Source organism: Phoca vitulina, unplaced genomic scaffold (assembly GCF_004348235.1).
Source record: "Phoca vitulina isolate PV1807 unplaced genomic scaffold, GSC_HSeal_1.0 scaffold105, whole genome shotgun sequence".
Lineage (NCBI taxonomy): Eukaryota > Metazoa > Chordata > Mammalia > Carnivora > Phocidae > Phoca > Phoca vitulina.
The window spans coordinates 1,010,993-1,029,055 of record NW_022589808.1 but is presented as its reverse complement, the minus strand read 5'-3'; the positions used below and the strand labels follow the sequence as shown (position 1 = coordinate 1,029,055).

Here is an 18,063-nt window from a genome sequence, read left to right as displayed (position 1 = left end):
TGGAAGTGTACAGTTCTTTGTGTTTTGACAGTTGTGAATACCTATGAAACCATCACCACAATCATTATGTAGAACATTTTATCACCCCCAAAATTCTCTTATACTTCTTTGCATTCACTTTCCTGGCTGACCACATCTGGTCCAACAGCATTCCCTCACTACAGATTAGTTTTGCTTGTTTTAGAATTCCATATATATGGACTCATGCAATGTGTATTTTTTTGTGTCTGGTTCTTTGGTTCATTGTTTTTGAGACTCATCTGTATTGTTGTGTCTATCAGTTCATTCCTTTTTATTGCTGAATAATATTTCATCATAAGGGTATGTCATAATTTGTTAACTTTTGCTTGTTAATAGATATTTGGGTCATCTCCAGTTTTTGTCTATTGTAAGTAAAGGTACTACGAACTTTCATTGACAAGTCTTTGTGTGCGCTTACATTTTCATTTCTCTTGAGTAAATACCTGGAAGTGGAATTGTTAGGTGATAAAAGTGTATGTTGGGACACCTGGGTGGCTCAGTCGGTTAAGTGTCTGCCTTTAGCTCAGGTCATGATCCCAGGGTCCTTGGATCGAGCCCCGCATCGGGCTCCCTGCTCAGTGGGGAGCCTGCTTATCCCTCTCCCTCTGTTTCTCCCCCTGCGTGTGTGCATGCTCTCTCTCTGACAAATAAATAAATAAAATCTTAAAAAAAGGTGTATGTTAATTTTACAGGAAGCTATTAAGTACTTTCCCAAAGTGATTGTACAGTTTTACCTTACTGTCAGTAACATGAAAATACCAGTTGCTCCACATTCATGTCAATGCTTGGTACTGGCAATTATTTTAATTTTAGTGATTGTAGTAGGTATATAGGAGATAATGTGGTTTTAATTTGCATTTCCTTAAAGAATATAATGATACTGAGCATGTTTTCATGTGCTTTTTGATTGTGTATTTTCTGTGGTGAAGTATCTGTATCTTTTGCTTGCTGTTATTATTTGCTCATTATTTTTTAATCGGTTTGGCTTATTGATTTGTAAGATAATATGTATCTTGTAGATTGATTGTATATATACACGTGCATGTTTTTTCCCTAAAGAAATGAGTTCTTTGTCAGATTTATGTATTACAAATATTTTCATCCAGTATGTGGCTTGTTGTTTAATTTTCCTAATTTAATTTTCTTTCAGTATGTAGATGGTTTAACTTTTGATGAAATCTCATTTATCAGTTTGTTCTTTTATGGTTTGTGCTTTTTGTGTCCCAGCTGAGATATTTTTGCCTGTATTTACTTGTTTTGTCATTTACTGAGTTCTGTGATAATGATAACTGGATTTGTCTATTTCTCTCTTTGTAGTTCTGTCAATTTTGCTTCATGTATTTGAAGTTCTGTTATTAGGCGTGTACATGTGTACAACTGCTTCATTTATGATTGTGGAGATGTCCTTTATTTCTGGCAGTGCTTCTTGTCTTGCAGTCTGTTTTGTCACCTTTCTGATGTTATGTGTTTGTATGGTGTATCTTTTCCATTCATTTGCTTTTAACTTCTCTGTATCGTAATTATCTTTAAAGTGGTGGATCTCTTATAAACAGCATTATCGTTGAATCTTGCTTTTTCGTGCAGTCTGAGTATCTCTGCCTTTTTTTTTTTTCCAAAGATTTTATTTATTTACTTGACAAGGAGAGCAAGAGCACAAGCAGGGGGAGCAGCAGGCAGAGGGGGAGGGAGAAGCAGGCTCTTCATGGAGCAGGGAGCCCGATGCGGGGCTGGATCCCAGGACCCTGGTATCATGACCTGAGCTGAAGGCAGCCACTTAACTGACTGAGCCACCCAGGCGCCCCTATCTCTGCCTTTTTATTGGAATGCTTAGTCCATTGCCTGTAATGTAATTATTGGTTTTAATTCTAAATTGCAGTTTGTTTTCTGTGTAATTAATCTTTTCTTTGGAGGTTTTCTTTTCTCCTCTTTTGCTTCTGGCTTCCCATGTGGTGTCCATTGACACTGAAGTGGGATAGCCTCATTACCACTGGGTGATGGTGAAAATCCTGACTCTTCACTAGGCCTCCTCTGAGACTACCCAGCAGGAATGGAGTGGGGCTTAGTTACTTACAGTTTGGGGGTGGAAGTCCAGATTCTTCACATGGTCTCCGTTGACACCCTTGTAAGAGCCCAGCCTTCTTACCAGCTGGCAGGTGTGAAAGGCCCAGCTCTCTACCTGGGGCACCCCGTGAAGGTGCAAATCTAATCTCCCTCTTAGTGGTGTGGTTGGGGGCAGGGCTACAGATTTTTCCTGGTGTTTGCCTCGAGCTATTTACTAACTCCACTATTACCTAAAAGTTTTGTCTTGCAGGGCAGCCCCTTTCCTGGTCCTTTGGCTAGAGAGAGGAGGCTTTTGTTGTTTCATCTATGCCCATCAGTGTTTCTGGGTTTTGGATTTCGTGAGCTCCAAGTCTGGGATGTAGAGACAAAAAGGAAACTCCGGGATCTCCCAACTCTGTTGTTCTTAGAATCCTGAGGTCCCTAAACTACCAGCTTTCTTCTCTACCTGTCAGTCTGCTGTCATTTTTTTTTTTTATTATTCTAATATCCAGGATTTTTAGTTGTACTTACCAAGAGGAGTGGGGATAAGTAGTCTTTCTTCAAATGTTTACAAATTTACATTAGTTTTTCTGTTGCCTTAGAAGTAGGAATTTTTAATTTTTGTTTTATTTTCTTACCTTTGGCTTCAAATTTACCATGGACCCTCTGAGGCCTCTTCTGCCCTTTTATTTGATGAAGTTTAGGTTTGCTGTGGCTCCCCAGTGCTCCAAACAGTGTGTCCTAATGGAAACGTGCTGTTGATTTTTTTTTTTTTATTTTTTTTTTAAAAGATTTTATTTATTTATTTGAGAGAGAGAGAATGAGAGAGAGCGAGTACATGAGAGGGGGGAGGGTCAGAGGGAGAAGCAGACTCCCCGCCGAGCAGGGAGCCCGATGCGGGACTCGATCCAGGGACTCCAGGATCATGACCTGAGCCGAAGGCAGTCGCTTAACCAACTGAGCCACCCAGGCGCCCTGTGCTGTTGATTTTAAATCATCCTGCATTCAGGCCTTCACCCCTTCATGTATGCTGTTAGCTGCTGCCCTTCCTTCTATTCATTCCCAACTATAGGGGAAGCAAATCAACAAATATTTGTCTAGAGTAGTTTTTGCAGGATAATCTATTGAATGCTTTATGAACAAACCTGTCTTCATCATCAGTCTAGGATGGAAACTGAGTAATGGTAATAAATGAACTGGGAGAACATGTGCATGTAGGCGTAAGTTACAAAATGCTGCAGGACAGGAGAGAATGACCCAAATCTGTATGGCATTTGGTTGTACCTTTTCCTGCCCTTACTCCTCTTACTGCCAGTTTTTTTCTGGCTTTGGAATTAGTGATGACTCGGCTCCCACATCAAGGCTGACGTCCTCAGCTGGGCACTCAGTTGGCATTCAGTTCAGGACCTACCTTGTCTTTCCATGCCTTTCCTATCCTTCTTCCCAGGAACTGCTCCCATCAGACAGGCTTGCTGCCATCCCACAAATAAGCCCTGTTGGTTCTGCTTGTGTCTGTACCACGCCATTCCTCCTGGCATGCACGTACTCTCTTCTGGGTGTTAGACATGAAGGGCAGTGTAGTGTATGCTCCAGGGTAGATCCCGGTTTTACTTCTTGCTGTGTGACTTAGGGTAAGTTACTGTGGCCCTCTGAGCCGTGGCTCCCCTGTTTGTGAACATGGAGAAGTACTTCTTTTCTCACAGGATGTACTAAGGAAGTTAATGTATGTGAATGTTGCTGAAGCCACAGGAATTCAAATAAAATAAAATTTGGGTTCCATTGCTTTGTTTCCTTAATTAAAATGTAAGGCTAAGGGTCACGTTCATTTCTTCTAGTCTTTGTCTCATCAGCAGTACACAATATGTTGAGAACATGGAAGAAACTAATTAGTTCATTAAGTAAATGTTTGAGTACCTCCTGTAAATGCCCTGTGTTGTGTTAAATGCTGGAGCTCACAGATTTGCTGGACAGGACAGATGGGTGCGCAGGCAATTAAAATAGCACAGTGCATGCAGTGCTAGAGGTGTGTTCCGGAGATTTTGGGAGCACAGAAAAGGAGTGATGAGGGAGGATTCCTGGATAAAGTGTTGCTGGTAATTGTTCCTGGGTTTTTTGTTTGTTTGTTTTTCAGAACAGCTTTATTTAGGTATAATTTACATACCATAAGATCCACCCACTTTAAGTGTGTAAATCAGTGATTTTTAGTAAATCAACCGGTTTGTGTAACCATTACCACAATCCAAATCTAGGCCGTTTCCATCACTTCCAAAAGATTCCTCATACCCGTTTTCAGGCATCGTGGTGAAGGATGGGTGTGAATTGGCCATGCAGAAGTGCGGGAAAGGGAGGGCTGGCTTCCTGGGAGTGAAGATAGCGTGCGCAAAGCCAGGGGAGCATAAGACAGAATGGCTCAGTGTGGAAGGCATGCCTATAAGCGGGTTTATTTCTGTAGTTTACAGGTTTGCTCCTTCCTGGCAGCTGTGTTCTGGCTTCCTCGGTCCTTGGAGCTCAGTTTCCTTACCTGTAATGTGTAACTGTCACGCTGTTGGGCTCTAGCTTCCCCTAAACTCTCTAATCCTGTAACTGTCAAAACTTATGATGCCTTTGGTTGAAGAGAAAATAGCCTGTTCTTCTAAAAAACAATAGCCAAACAGAAAAACAGAAAAATTAGAGTGATGCTTATAGATCCTTTAATGGAACTTTCTGCCCTTTTTTAGGTTTTCCTTATTATATTAGCAATAATGCATACTGGGTAGAAAAATTGTGAAATGCAGGAAGATAGGAAGAAAACATAGGTCACTTATAATCTTATCATTCAGAGATAATTATTAACATTCTCTTGGTTCTTAGGAGGTTTTTTTTTTTGTTTTTTTTTTTTAAAGAGAGAGAGAGAATGTGCATGTATGGGAGCAGGGGAGGGGAGGGGCAGAGGGAGAGGGAGAGAAAACCCCAAGCAGGCTAGACGTCCAGCACAGAGCCTGATGCAGGGCTCAATCTCACGACCCTGAGATCATGACCTGAGCCGAAATTAAGGGTCAGATACTCAACTGACTGAGCCATCCAGGCACCCCGTTCTTAGGATTTTTTTGCATGTGTGTTTAAATACTTAAATATTGATATTGTGCTATAAATAAAGTTGTTTTTCCCCACATTATTAAATAGTATCAAAAACATTTTAAATGCTGCAGGATTTTTGTGAAATTAAAACACGGCCTGTGCATTTTTTTTAAACAATAGTAATAAAAGTAATAAAAAGACATGGTAAATTTCAAACTATGTAGAAGGAATAAAAAAAGAAATCTTTCTCTCCCTCCCATTTTACCACTTCCAAGAGTTAACAGTAGTTAACTGTTTCTTACATGCTTTCAGAAATTGTGTGTATTAATTTATATTCCATTATGTGGATAAATCATAATTTGATCTTTTATGGATAGCCATTAAGATTATTACGTTTTTGCTTTTACAGTGCTGAAATGAATATTTTCATGTGCACGTCTTTGAATTCTTACAAAAGTATATCTGAAGGATCAATTCCTAAAAGGAATGCGTGGATCAGGGAGCACATTTCGTATTTTGATAGATATTGCCAAATTGCTTTTCAAAAAAGATTGTGCTAATTTATACTTCTATTATTAGTAGATATTCTCATGAGTCCCTCTTTGCTTATATCTTTACTAACATTGGGTATTATGTACTTCTTTGTTCTTTGCCAGTCAGATGTTAGAAAAATGGTAACTCACTGTTTTAGTTTATGCTTTAAAAATTAGAATTGTACTTGAACATTATTTTCATATGGATATTAGTCATTTTTCTATGAGTTACATCATATCCTTGGTGTAGGTATCTTGAATTGTTCGTATTTTTACTGATTTGTAAGAACTATTTGCTGTTTAAACAGCTTAGCTAATGCAAATTGCAATTTTTTTTTTTTTTTTTTTACATTTGCTTGTCTTGACCGTGTTCATGGTCAGATTTATGTCTTGTCATTTAGGGCTTAGGGACTTTTTAAATTGCAAAATTACCTTAAAAAGTAAGTGCAGAGAGAACCAAGTGATTCTAATAGTTTTCCAAGTGAGTACCATAAGGATATTAAAGAGGAATAAGAACTAATCCAAGTAACTTTTGAACACTGTATGTAGACTGCTTAACCTCTGACTCAGGAAGAAAAAGTGAACAGATCTTGAGTTCTTACTGTGTTTGTCCTTTGCAGTGTCCATTCTAGGGAATCTGTTGTATTTTAGGATTGAGCAAATAAGGGCTCCCTTGTTTCTTTCAGTATAATTGCAGTACAGAATAAAATAGTTATTATCAACACACAAACGACTTAATATCATGCAATAAAGAACTATAATTAAGAATCTATAATTGTGTGAATCATCAAATATATCCCTACAATTATTGTAAATTTTAATTATGATTCTGAACTATTCACGTGTAGCTATATAAGTTGTCTTTGTAATTTATTATTTGTAGTTGTTCATAACCTAAAGGAAAATAGTAAGATTTTATGTTGGATAGAGCAATTAAAATGAAACCCCTTATAATGGGAACTTCTTTGTAAAAGGAACTCTGTATACTACTTTGAGAACTCTGATTTTAATTTGGTTTATTTTTCTAATACTTAAAGATGGTATTGCATTCTATGAAAGCTCTTTGAGAACTGAAATGTGTGATGAAGGGAATATAACTTGAGATGATAAAATGAATATTTTTAAAGAGGGGTCGTGAAGAGAAATATTTTTTATTTGTAAATGCAGGATTACTCACCGTGTTTTGTGTGTGTGTGTGTGTGTGTGTGTGGTGCCTTTGTGTTTTGGTTGGTATTGATGACCTTTTCTCCCTATGTGCAGGTGTAATGGATAGGTAACAGAGAAACCCTCCTCACTGTCTCGTCAGGGAGGCAGAATGACTGAGTGCTTCCTGCCCCCCACCAGCAGCCCCAGTGAACACCGCAGGGTGGAGCATGGCAGTGGTCTTACCCGAACCCCCAGCTCTGAGGAGATCAGCCCTACTAAGTTCCCTGGTTTGTACCGTACTGGCGAGCCCTCGCCTCCCCACGACAGCCTCCATGAACCTCCTGACATAGTGTCTGATGATGAGAAAGACCATGGGAAGAAAAAAGGAAAATTTAAGAAAAAAGAAAAAAGGAGTAAGTGCCATTTTTCCCTATGCTTTTGATATATTTTAGATAAACTCTTACTTTAATCCTGTGTACCTATCTTCTGGGAATATGTCCAAAGACTCTTGTTTGACATTTTCTGTTCTTTACTTTTCTGGGTCTCAATTTTTGTATACTAGTTGTATTTTAGAGTCTTAGTCTTGAAAATAAAAATACCAAATTTCCAGAAATGGTAAAGTTTTTTGGTGGAAGTTTCTTATATTGGTTATTTTAAATAATATATAAGAAGTAGATACTGGAATTTTACTTACATAGAATATTACTTTCTTGGCTAGGTTGTGTAAGCCAGTTAGGGTACTACACTTTATTGGAACTGTGAAAAAAGTAGTTACTTGTTTGTCTTAGGCAAATGCCATAATGCATTCTATTTATAGTTCCTATTCAGTAGGAAAGATGAATTGTTTAAGCATAGCTCTTTAGTATGTTAAAAGCAGATCAGGTGAGTTATTTTAAGTATTGCTTTATTTTGAGTTTTATGGTATTTTTAATTTGTTTTTTGAAGCATAACATTGAGGTTAGAATGCACAAATTATAATTTGAATGACTTATCACAAAATGGACATATGTCCTTGTAATTATAAACATCTGGAAATAGGGTGTTATCAGCACCATAGAAATTCCCTTTCATTATCCCTTCAAGGGGAATCTCCCACCCTTCCCAAAGGTAAGCTTATTTCAGCATAGCTTGAAACTGCCTGATTTTGAATTTATCTAAATGAAAGTATATTTCCTTTTGCATCTAGTTTCTTTTTCCCAGTTATATTTGTTAGATTCATCCATGTTGTTCCATGTGGCAGTAATTTGTTCATTTTTATTGGTGGATTTTGTTTCATTGCATTAATATACTAGAATTTACTCTGCTGTTGTTCATCATTTGGGTTGTTTTCCATTTTTGGCTCATGAATAGGGCTTCTGTGAGTGTCATTGTAGGTATTTATACATTTCTGTTGTGTATGCCTGGGAGTGGAGTTGCTCTCTTATAGGCCATGCTCATTTTAGCATTAGTCGATCCTGCACAAAACAATTTTCCAGAGTGGTTGTACCAGTTTACACTCACACAAGCAGTGTCTGAGAACTACATTGGCTTTATATCATGGTATCATGCCCTTAGGGTTTCTGCCCTTATGGATGGTGTGGAGTTTGTGGTATTTTAAATAGAGGGTAATTTGTGAAATATTTTTAATCTTTGTTATGAAATAGCTTGTAAGGCAGCTGGCTAAAGAAAAGAATAGGAGAATTCTATTTGGAGACGGCGAAACCAAGCTAGGATAGCTCTAATATGATATCAAGCAAGTATCAGTGTGGAAACCAAGGCTCGTGATGTGGAGAAATGGGCTGATACATTTGGCCACCATCCAGAGATTAGGGAATCTCCTGGTTCTGTCCTCCACCCTAATGAGGTTTCAGTCCCTGCTGCAGTCTCCAGAAAGAACCTAACAGCTAGTGACAGGAGGGCGGGGTATGATCAGGGAAGGGCTGGAGCGTCCAAACAGCAGTGCCATTTGTGTCATGGTGTCAGACTGCTTCCAGTTACAGGGACCAAATATATGAAAAAAATCTAAAGTAAGAGGACATGGTCAGATGATGAAAAAACGCTCTATATTATGGAAGGACTCTTTCCATTAGCCCTCTCTGTAGATCCTTTGTGGTGTATTCATAATTTGGTTTGCTAAAGTTCCATCTAAAACCAGTTGTAAAGGTAACTGACACTCTGCATTTCCCCCTCTTGTGGTCAGGAGATGTCACTGCCGCATCTCGTTTTCCCGGAGCAGAAACCCGTTTCATTACTGGCAGTACCCAGGAGGGATTGGCCAGGAAGTGAAAAGTGAGGTAGCCAGTGCCTGGTAGCACTTTTTGGGGGGGGGGGGTCCTGTTTTTAGAAAGTTTATGGCTGGTTTGACATTAAACAGATAGATGACTTCTGTTTCCCGCTTTTCTGTGGCAGCTGAAGGCTATGCTGCCTTTCAGGAAGATAGCTCTGGAGATGAAGCTGAAAGTCCTTCCAAAATGAAGCGGTCCAAGGGAATCCATGTTTTTAAGAAGCCCAGCTTTTCTAAAAAGAAAGAGAAGGATTTTAAAATAAAAGAGAAACCCAAAGAGGAAAAACATAAAGAAGAAAAGCACAAAGAAGAGAAGCATAAAGAGAAGAAGTCAAAAGACTTGACAGCAGCTGATGTTGTTAAACAGTGGAAGGAAAAGAAGAAAAAGAAGAAGCCAATTCAGGAGCCAGAGGTGCCTCAGATCGATGTTCCGAATCTCAAACCCGTTTTTGGAGTTCCCTTGACCGATGCGGCCGAGCGGACCATGATGTACGACGGCATCCGGCTGCCGGCGGTTTTCCGCGAGTGCGTGGATCACGTAGAGAAGTACGGCATGAAGTGCGAAGGCATCTACAGAGTTTCAGGTACTGGGGACGCTCACTTCTCTGTGGCGGGTTTTAAAAGTCACTTCCGTTTTTCAAAGGAAGGAAAATAATTGGCTTGTGAGGAAAACTGTGGCATGGGTCCTAAGTCTTCTTCATTTCCTCGATCCTTCCAGTTGAACAAAAATCCCCCACAGCACGCGGGCGTGTGTGTGTGTGTTGACAGTTTGCTTTTTTAATAATACTCCCCTCCATCAGGACGCTTTCCACACGAGTTGTTCACAGTTTGCCGCAGGCCGGCTGAGTCTAAGCGAAGCATATGAGTAGCATCCCTTCCCTCTGGTGCGCTCAGACTGGGCTTTATTCCTCTCACCTCCTGCCTCTCTGAGCCGGGCTCAGTGTTGTGAGGGAGAGGAGCAGTGGGGAGGACGCTTCTTGGCCAGAAGACACTTACTGACACAATCCTATTTCCTGAGTTGGGCTAAGGGACATGCAAATGTTCTTTGCTAAATGTTTAGGCCCCAAAGGCGAATGCTTTTGTCAGCCACCTGCAGCTATTACATAGATTAGTGAAATTGATTTTTCCATTTATTTATGTTCCCTATGTGTGAAGATTTAAATTTCATATTTGGCAAGAATATAATTCATTCGGGTGTCTAAAATCAAGCAAAATGTTTACTATGATACTATTTAAAGGAAAAAGATTATGCTTCTTAAAGTAGTAGGCCCTTTGTACTGTATAGGATGGTAGTCCTGCCCTGTGGCAACATCTGTGCTCCAAATCATTACCTTCCTGTGATTCAGTTTCTTAATACTGGAGATCTCTTTTATAAAAGTTGTTGGTCACATGTTGGTCGTGATGAATCAAATCATACACATTTAGAATATAGAGAGATTACATGGAGTTTTTCCATTTATTTGGTTCATACACATTTTTAGAGGGCAGATTTGATATTTTTGATTTTTTTCGGAAGGGACAGGCATCTTTGGTAATTGGGGAACCCTTTACGTAGTCCCCTAGATAGCATGTCATCGTTGAAGAGTATTTTGGCTAACATGCTACCATTTTATAGAAAATAAAATCCACAAATTAGGCATTGAATTTGAATTTATAACTAGTAACACGAAAATAAACACATTTAAATGAATTTGAAAATTTGACTTTTAAAACTAATGATGAATTGATTTGTAAAGATTTAAACAATACTAACATAGCTGCTTCTCTCACATGAGTTTGATGGGCAGGAAGGAATTTTGTTTTAGGTGAAAGTTTCTCTGAAGAGTTTCTACAGTTTTGTTCAAAGGATTCTTTTGTCTTTGACCTATTTTTGATGTTTGCATTCTTTTGGAGAGTCAGAGTCACAGAACTCCTCTGTTTGTGTGTCAGAGCATTCAAACGGAGCTGTTCCCTTATCATTGACTCCTGGAGGCTGAGCTGCTACTTTGATCAATTTTTTATTATTTTTTAAGCTCTGACAGTGTGCTGCTGTAGATTAGAGTTTATGGCTGTGACTTTTCTGTGACTTTTCCTTCTTTGAATGCCCATAATAATACTGTTTTCTGTTGGAGATTTTTGGCTCTTGCTTATTCATATGTAAGTTCCAGTTTTAAAACAAATATATGTCATTTTGGATATGCTCTTTCTCTACCTAGGACATTTTATTTGAAGTGTCCAATTCTTAGAAAACATTTTGATAATTTCGGAGTAACAAAAAACCAAACACATATTTTAATTGTTTACTTGTGCAGTTTTCTGGGTAAGCACTATGGGGGAGAAAAATCAGATACATATAAATAGAGAGAGGAGGTATTTGCTAAGAATTTCACTTGAAGTTATCACTCACTATGTTTTACTCATATTGTCATAAAAATTAGAAAATGGGAATTACTGAGGCACCTAGGTGTCTCAGTTGGTTAAGCATCCGACTCTTGATTTTGGTTTAAGCATCTGACTCTTGATTTCGGTTCAGGTTGTGATCTCAGGGTTCTGGGATCGAGCCCCACGTCAGGCTCCACACTCAGCACCAGGTCTGCTTGTCCCTCTCCCTCTGCTCCTCCCCTCCCCCAAGTAAATAAATAAAGAAATAAATAAAATCTTAAAAAAACAAAAAAAGAAAATGAGAATTATTTTCTAACTTTTCTGCCTCAAAATGAAGATTATATAAAAATAAGCTTTATCTTCTTACTTTCATACTTAGAGTTACTGATTTTATTTTGTCAGTGCTGGATAATTTACAGACTTATTATAATGGAAGGTTTTCACATAAGATAAGGAACGCCAAAGCCCGGATGTAAGCACTATTGATTATAAAATGCTGTTCAGATGAGATGACACTTGAGTATTTGCATCAACCATTACAGTCTCTTGGCCTTAATCTGTGGCTTGTTTCAAATAATTGGCCTGAAGTTTTAAATATCAAGCTACAGGAAGCTACCTTGTACTTTTATGAGCAGTCACTGGCACTGAATCCACATCACTTACATGCAGATTGGACTAAGGACTTAAAAACTTATAAAATGTTTGAAAAACAGTCTTTTTGTGTGTCAGTGTTTCTTTCTGCCCAGTAAGAAAAGCAGAACAATTTGATTTTAGAAACCCAAGTTTCACTTTTTTTTGGTTGTTCCAGCTGTGTTCCAGATTAAGGAAACATAGAACAATTTGAACTTAGAAATTAGATGGGGATTATTTAATGGACAAGATTTTTCAAAGAGTGTGTTTAGATAGCAAACCCACCTTTTGCATTTATCATACAATGTATGCTTACCCACAACTTTTTGGACACATTTATAAATACTGAGTTATGTTTTACGTTGTCAGTCTTGTGACTTGTTAGAAAAGGCAGTTGGCCGCTCATGTGGAGCAAGATTTATGCTTGGATTGTAGTTGAATTTTTGCCTGAATTCTTATCTACCTAAATTTAAATTAAAAAAAAAATTGTCCCCTGAATCAACTGGCATGTTTTGAAACCTAAAATATTTTGTGATTGCTCTGACTTTTTTTTCTAAGTATTGAGTTTTCCCATCATCAGTTAGCTTTTGGTTGAATTCACCCTCACAGTGTAGTTTTTCATATTATTTTCTTTTATAGAGGAATTGTATGCACCTTGAGCAGATAAATACTTCATAACTAGAGGTTTGTTATTGTCAGATTGGCTCTCCTTAGATCTCCCCCTAGGAGTTGGTGCCATGGTGAAAAAAGCTGTGTTTGATTATTTTCTTCATATTCTCTTTCTCTTTGGAATTTGAATGTTTTTAGGAATTAAATCAAAGGTGGATGAGCTGAAAGCAGCCTATGACAGAGAGGAGTCTCCAAATTTGGAAGAATATGAGCCTAACACTGTAGCCAGTTTGTTGAAGCAGTATTTGCGAGACCTTCCGGAGAATCTGCTTACCAAAGAGCTGATGCCTCGCTTTGAGGAGGCTTGTGGGAGGAGCACAGAGAGCGAGAAGGTGCAGGAATTCCAGCGCCTGCTCAAAGAACTGCCAGAATGTAACTATCTTCTGATTTCTTGGCTGATCGTGCACATGGACCATGTTATCGCGAAGGAACTGGAAACAAAAATGAATATACAGAACATTTCTATAGTGCTCAGCCCAACCGTTCAGGTACATGGCCTTCTCTGCACACATGCCCTCTGATACTAACCCTGGGGAGTGTTGGAGACATTTTCTGTTGCTGAGTCACATACAAAGCAGTTAACCAGCAAATGTAGACAATAGATTAGCCTGAATATTGGTCTTTTTCTTTCAGAATATGGATAGTGTCATCATATGACCAGCATGTAGCTTTGTAATTTGAGTATTGTACAGTCTTTGCTGTGGGTTTCTAAACCAGTTTCTAATGACAGTGATCCGTCATGAATAGAGGAGGAGCCCATGGTACCCACAATTACAGAGTTCATCTATAGAATTTTAAAGATTTCATTTATTTTTTCCAATAGCATTATTGCTTCATTATATCATGTCCACATATCAGACTCAGGCACAAAGGGGCCTAACATCATTTGGTTTGGTCAGGGATTTAACCTGGTGATTTCATTCATGAAGATAGATCCTAGGGAAGGGTGTTAGAGAAATTTAATCTGAGGAGGCATTTCAGGGAACTGGGTATTGTGTTAAGTGGTGTCTCTTTACAACATAAATAGTTGGCCTTCATTTATTGCTGCTCACTTGGTGCTGGCACAGAGCATATATTTTCCTTCCATTAGAATTACTGATATTTTATTGAGGCCAGACACAAAAGACAAAAAAATGAAGTAATGGTTGTATTTTTATTTTAAGCTCTCTTTTTGGCCAATATACTAGGTTATTGTCAGCCATTGTTATAATGCACTGGTGTTGTAAGAGTGTCTTTTCTTACACTTTGATTGTTCATTGATTGTGTTTTGGAAGTAAAATCTTTCTCAGATTTCAGTTTGATCATTCAGACTAGTCAGGATTTCAGAATTTGGTAAATATGACATTGTTAACTTGATATTACTATAACAGGACAATAATTTCATAGAAGGTTCAAGTGTATTGTAAGTTTTAGGTAGACAGTAATTAATGTCCTGATCTCCTAGCATATGAACATCATATTTAAACACTGGCTGTGCAGATGTGCCCAGAAGGCGTTCGTTTCTGGAGTGAGGGTTCTTGTACTCAGCCCAGCTTGACAACTGCAAGTGCTCGTACTTCCTTCGTATTCCTCAGTGGATCCACTTGTGTGTTTTAAAAGGTCTCAAAATAACTTGAGAATAAAGAATATAAGATTTTTTAAATCAGTTAATATTATATTGCTAAAAAAGCAAATTGATGGTTAGCGACTTTTACATCCTTTTTCCTGTCCTTTTTTCTCCCCAGTTCCTTATGGTGCTTGAATACATGACTGAACCCCTACTACTTTTCCATTCTTTTCTTTCAGTTGGCCACTAATTAGCAAGCATGTCTGGTCACTACTGAGGAAAACCGTCATTCCCATGTCTAGGATTAAAGGATGTACTATGCAGCAGACACAAATTAAATGAAATGATAATTTGAATAGGTTTTTTTTTTTTTGCAAATCTTTTTATTTATTTTTTCTTAGATTAGCAATCGTGTCCTATATGTGTTTTTCACACATGTGCAAGAGCTCTTTGGAAATGTGATACTAAAGCAAGTGACAAAACCTCTTCGATGGTCTAACATGGCCACTATGCCCACACTGCCAGAGACCCAGGAGAACATCAAGGAGGAGATCAGAAGACAGGTGTGTGTGCTCAGCCCCACGCTTCAGCCCTAAAGAGCCTACCTTTGCTCTGACACTTTTGGATGATTATGATGATTGACAGTGATGATTAGGAGGAGGAGTTCTTGTTCACTGAGCATTTGTGTGCGTCTGGAACTATGTTAGACACATTGTTCATGGCACACCGAAGGCAGAAATTTCTCTCTGGCACTGTTTTATGCCAGTGAAGTCAGAATATTGTAGAAAGAACACAGGTTTTGAAATCAGAAGACCTGGCTTTAAGTTCTTCCTAGGTTTCTAATTAGCTGACTGATTTTTAGGCAAGTTGCTTAAACTCTGTAAACCTTGGTGATCCCATTTTAAAATGGGTCATTTCATGGTTTGATGTGAAGATTATTACCATAGATGAGATAATGCTGCCAGGCACGTTGTAAGGAGTCCAAAAATGTTAGCTTATCTGGACAAGGTTGCTGTTACCAGCCATATTTTACAGCTAAAAAGAAATTTGGGGAAATTAAATAACTGACTCTGTGCCACATGGTTACTGAACTATAGAACTGGGATTTGACCCCAAATCCTGTGCTTTTCCATTGTGCTACTTTGATAGAAGAAATAGTTCATTTGGTTGTGTGTGTGTTTAGCAAAACTGATTAAGAAATTCAAGACTGAGAAATCTACTTATATTTGATGATTATTACGTCTTTTATTTGCATACATGTTATAAAATTCCTGTTTGGTTTTCTTTCCTTTATCTACTCTGAGCTCCCATTATTAATTGTTGATGTGTTGTGGGAAGGGATATGAACGAACTGTTACTGAACCAATGTACATTAATGATGAGAACCCAGTGCCCATGCAAAAAAGGATTTTTCAGTCATATGCTTGAAAAAATTATTCATGCCATGATTTCATTCCCTTAATGATAATTGAAAGATAGTTGGTTGTACATCTTTAGAAATTGAATGTAGTTTTATTTTAGGATGATAAGACATGGGACACCACTCAGTGTGTGGTATATTGTTTTCTAGGAGTTTCTTTTGAATTGTTTACATCGAGATCTGCAGGCTGGAATAAAGGATTTATCTAAAGAAGAAAGATTATGGGAAGTACAAAGAATTTTGACAGCCCTCAAAAGGAAACTGAGAGAAGCTAAAAGACAAGTGAGTAAACTTGTTATTTTGGTATATCATGTTTATAATGGAATATAAACCAAATGCACTGGAATTTTTTTAATGTACTATTTTAAGTTAGGTTTCTTTTTTAGATTTTATTTATTTATTTGACAGAGAGAGACACAGCGAGAGAGGGAACACAAGCAGGGGGAGTGGGAGAGGGAGAAGCAGGCTTCCCGCCTATCAGGGAGCCCGATGTGGGGCTCGATCCCAGGACACTGGGACCATGACCTGAGCCGAAGGCAGATGCCTAATGACTGAGCCACCCAGGTGCCCCTAAGTTAGTTTCTTTTATAAACACAATATATACATGTTTTCTGAAGTGAAGTTCCCTGGTGGGTATTTATTTGCTTGAATGTTCCCATTAATGATTGTTGATCCTTCAGTTTGGTATCAGGGAAATGTTTAATTTAGAAAGGTTTTTACTTTTTTTTTTTTTTTAAAGATTTTATTTATTTATTTGAGAGAGAGAGGGAGAGAAACAGCATGAGAGGGGAGAGGGTCAGAGGGAGAAGCAGGCTCCCCGCTGAGCCAGGAGCCCAATGTGGGACTTGATCCCAGGACTCCGGGATCATGACCTGAGCCAAAGGCAGTTGCTTAACCAACTGAGCCATCCAGGCACCTGGGGTTTTTTTTACTTATTAAATTAATTAATTAATTGATATTTTGTGTTGTATTGTAATCAGTACTTTCATAATCTACTTGATACACATTTGACCAGTAAGAACCTTTTAAGTGGCTCCAGTGTTCTGACATGCACTCATCATTTTTTGAGGTTTCCTTTCTTTCTGGCACGACAGAATGTTCCAGGTTCATCTTGTATTTTTTCTACCCCCAGCCCTGAAGTTGAACGTTTCTCCAAGGAGCCTTGGTTCCTTTCAGTATTGAAATCAAGATCTGGGTACTCAGGTGTGCTCATTGCTACTATAGTAGCACGGGTTCCAGGCCCTCAGTGAACATGGGTGGAAGATAAACACACACACAGAGAATATTAAAGTTATGAAAGACAAAGAGTGACGAACCATTCCAAATTAAAAAACACTACACAGACACAACTAAGTACAGTAAATGGCCCTTGTGTTGGATCCTGGACAATTTGAAGAAGTGTTATGAAAGACACTTGGGATAACTGATGAAACAGGCTGGACTAGAAAATTGGGCCAGTCTTAAAATGTTCTGATTTTGATAATTGTACCATGGTTAATATGAGCATGTCTGTTCTTAAAAAAATCTACATTAAAATATTTAGGTACAGGGGCACCTGAGTGGCTCAGTCGGGTAAGTGTCTGACTCTTGATTTCGGCTGAAGGTCACGATCTCAGGGTTGTGAGATCGAGTCCCCTGTCAGGCTCTGCGCTGGGTGTGGAACCTGCTTAAGATTCTCTTTTGCCCTCCCTCTCTCTCTGCCCCTCCCCCCCACTTGCACTCTTTCTACAAAAAGTAACAAAATTAAAATGTTAAAGTGCATGTTTGAAGAGAAGATGCACAAACAATAAAGGGGCGAAATGTAAACTTTTGAATCTGTTGAGCATAATGGGGAATCACTGTACTATTCTTGTAATTTAAGTAAACTCTGTGCCCAGCGTGGGGCTTGAACTCACGACATTGAGATCAAGAGTGGCATGCTGTACCGACTGAGCTGGCCAGGTGCCCCTTAAATGATACCAAAATAACAAAAATAAAAAGCTTAAGAAGCATCTTATAGACTAAAGGTCTACATAAAACGCAGACTATTTCTGCAGGTATTGACTCAGTTCACTGGGATGACCTAGCTCTGGCCTTGTTAATGTTTGAACCACGATATTTAGTAGACAAATGTGCAAGTCATGGTTTTATCAATGAAAAGGGACAAGCATTTTCTTAATTCAAGAATAAAACCAGAACAACCTATATTAACTTTTTTAAAGCTTTACGCCCAACGTGGGGCTTAAACTTAAAACCTGGAGATCAGAGAGCTGCATGCTCTACCGACTGAACCAGCCAGGTGCCCCTATATTAACATCTTCAAAGAAGGGGCGCCTAGGTGGCGTGGTCAGTTAAGCATCTGACTCTTGGTTGTGGTTTCGGCTCAGGTCCTGATTTC

The 18,063-nt window shown here is 38.6% G+C and overlaps 1 protein-coding gene across 2 annotated transcripts in view; it reads left to right on the top strand.

The window, feature by feature from the left end:
* Positions 1-18,063, top strand: part of RALBP1 (ralA binding protein 1) — a 62,972-nt gene that overhangs the window by 25,385 nt on the left and 19,524 nt on the right. For both annotated transcript variants that reach the window (XM_032397846.1, XM_032397845.1), the window contains exons 2-6: positions 6,912-7,210; positions 9,186-9,644; positions 12,859-13,208; positions 14,668-14,829; positions 15,837-15,968. In XM_032397846.1, coding sequence (XP_032253737.1) covers positions 6,967-7,210; positions 9,186-9,644; positions 12,859-13,208; positions 14,668-14,829; positions 15,837-15,968 — 1,347 coding nt within the window. In that variant the 5' untranslated portion in view covers positions 6,912-6,966. The remainder of the gene's footprint in view (positions 1-6,911; positions 7,211-9,185; positions 9,645-12,858; positions 13,209-14,667; positions 14,830-15,836; positions 15,969-18,063) is intronic.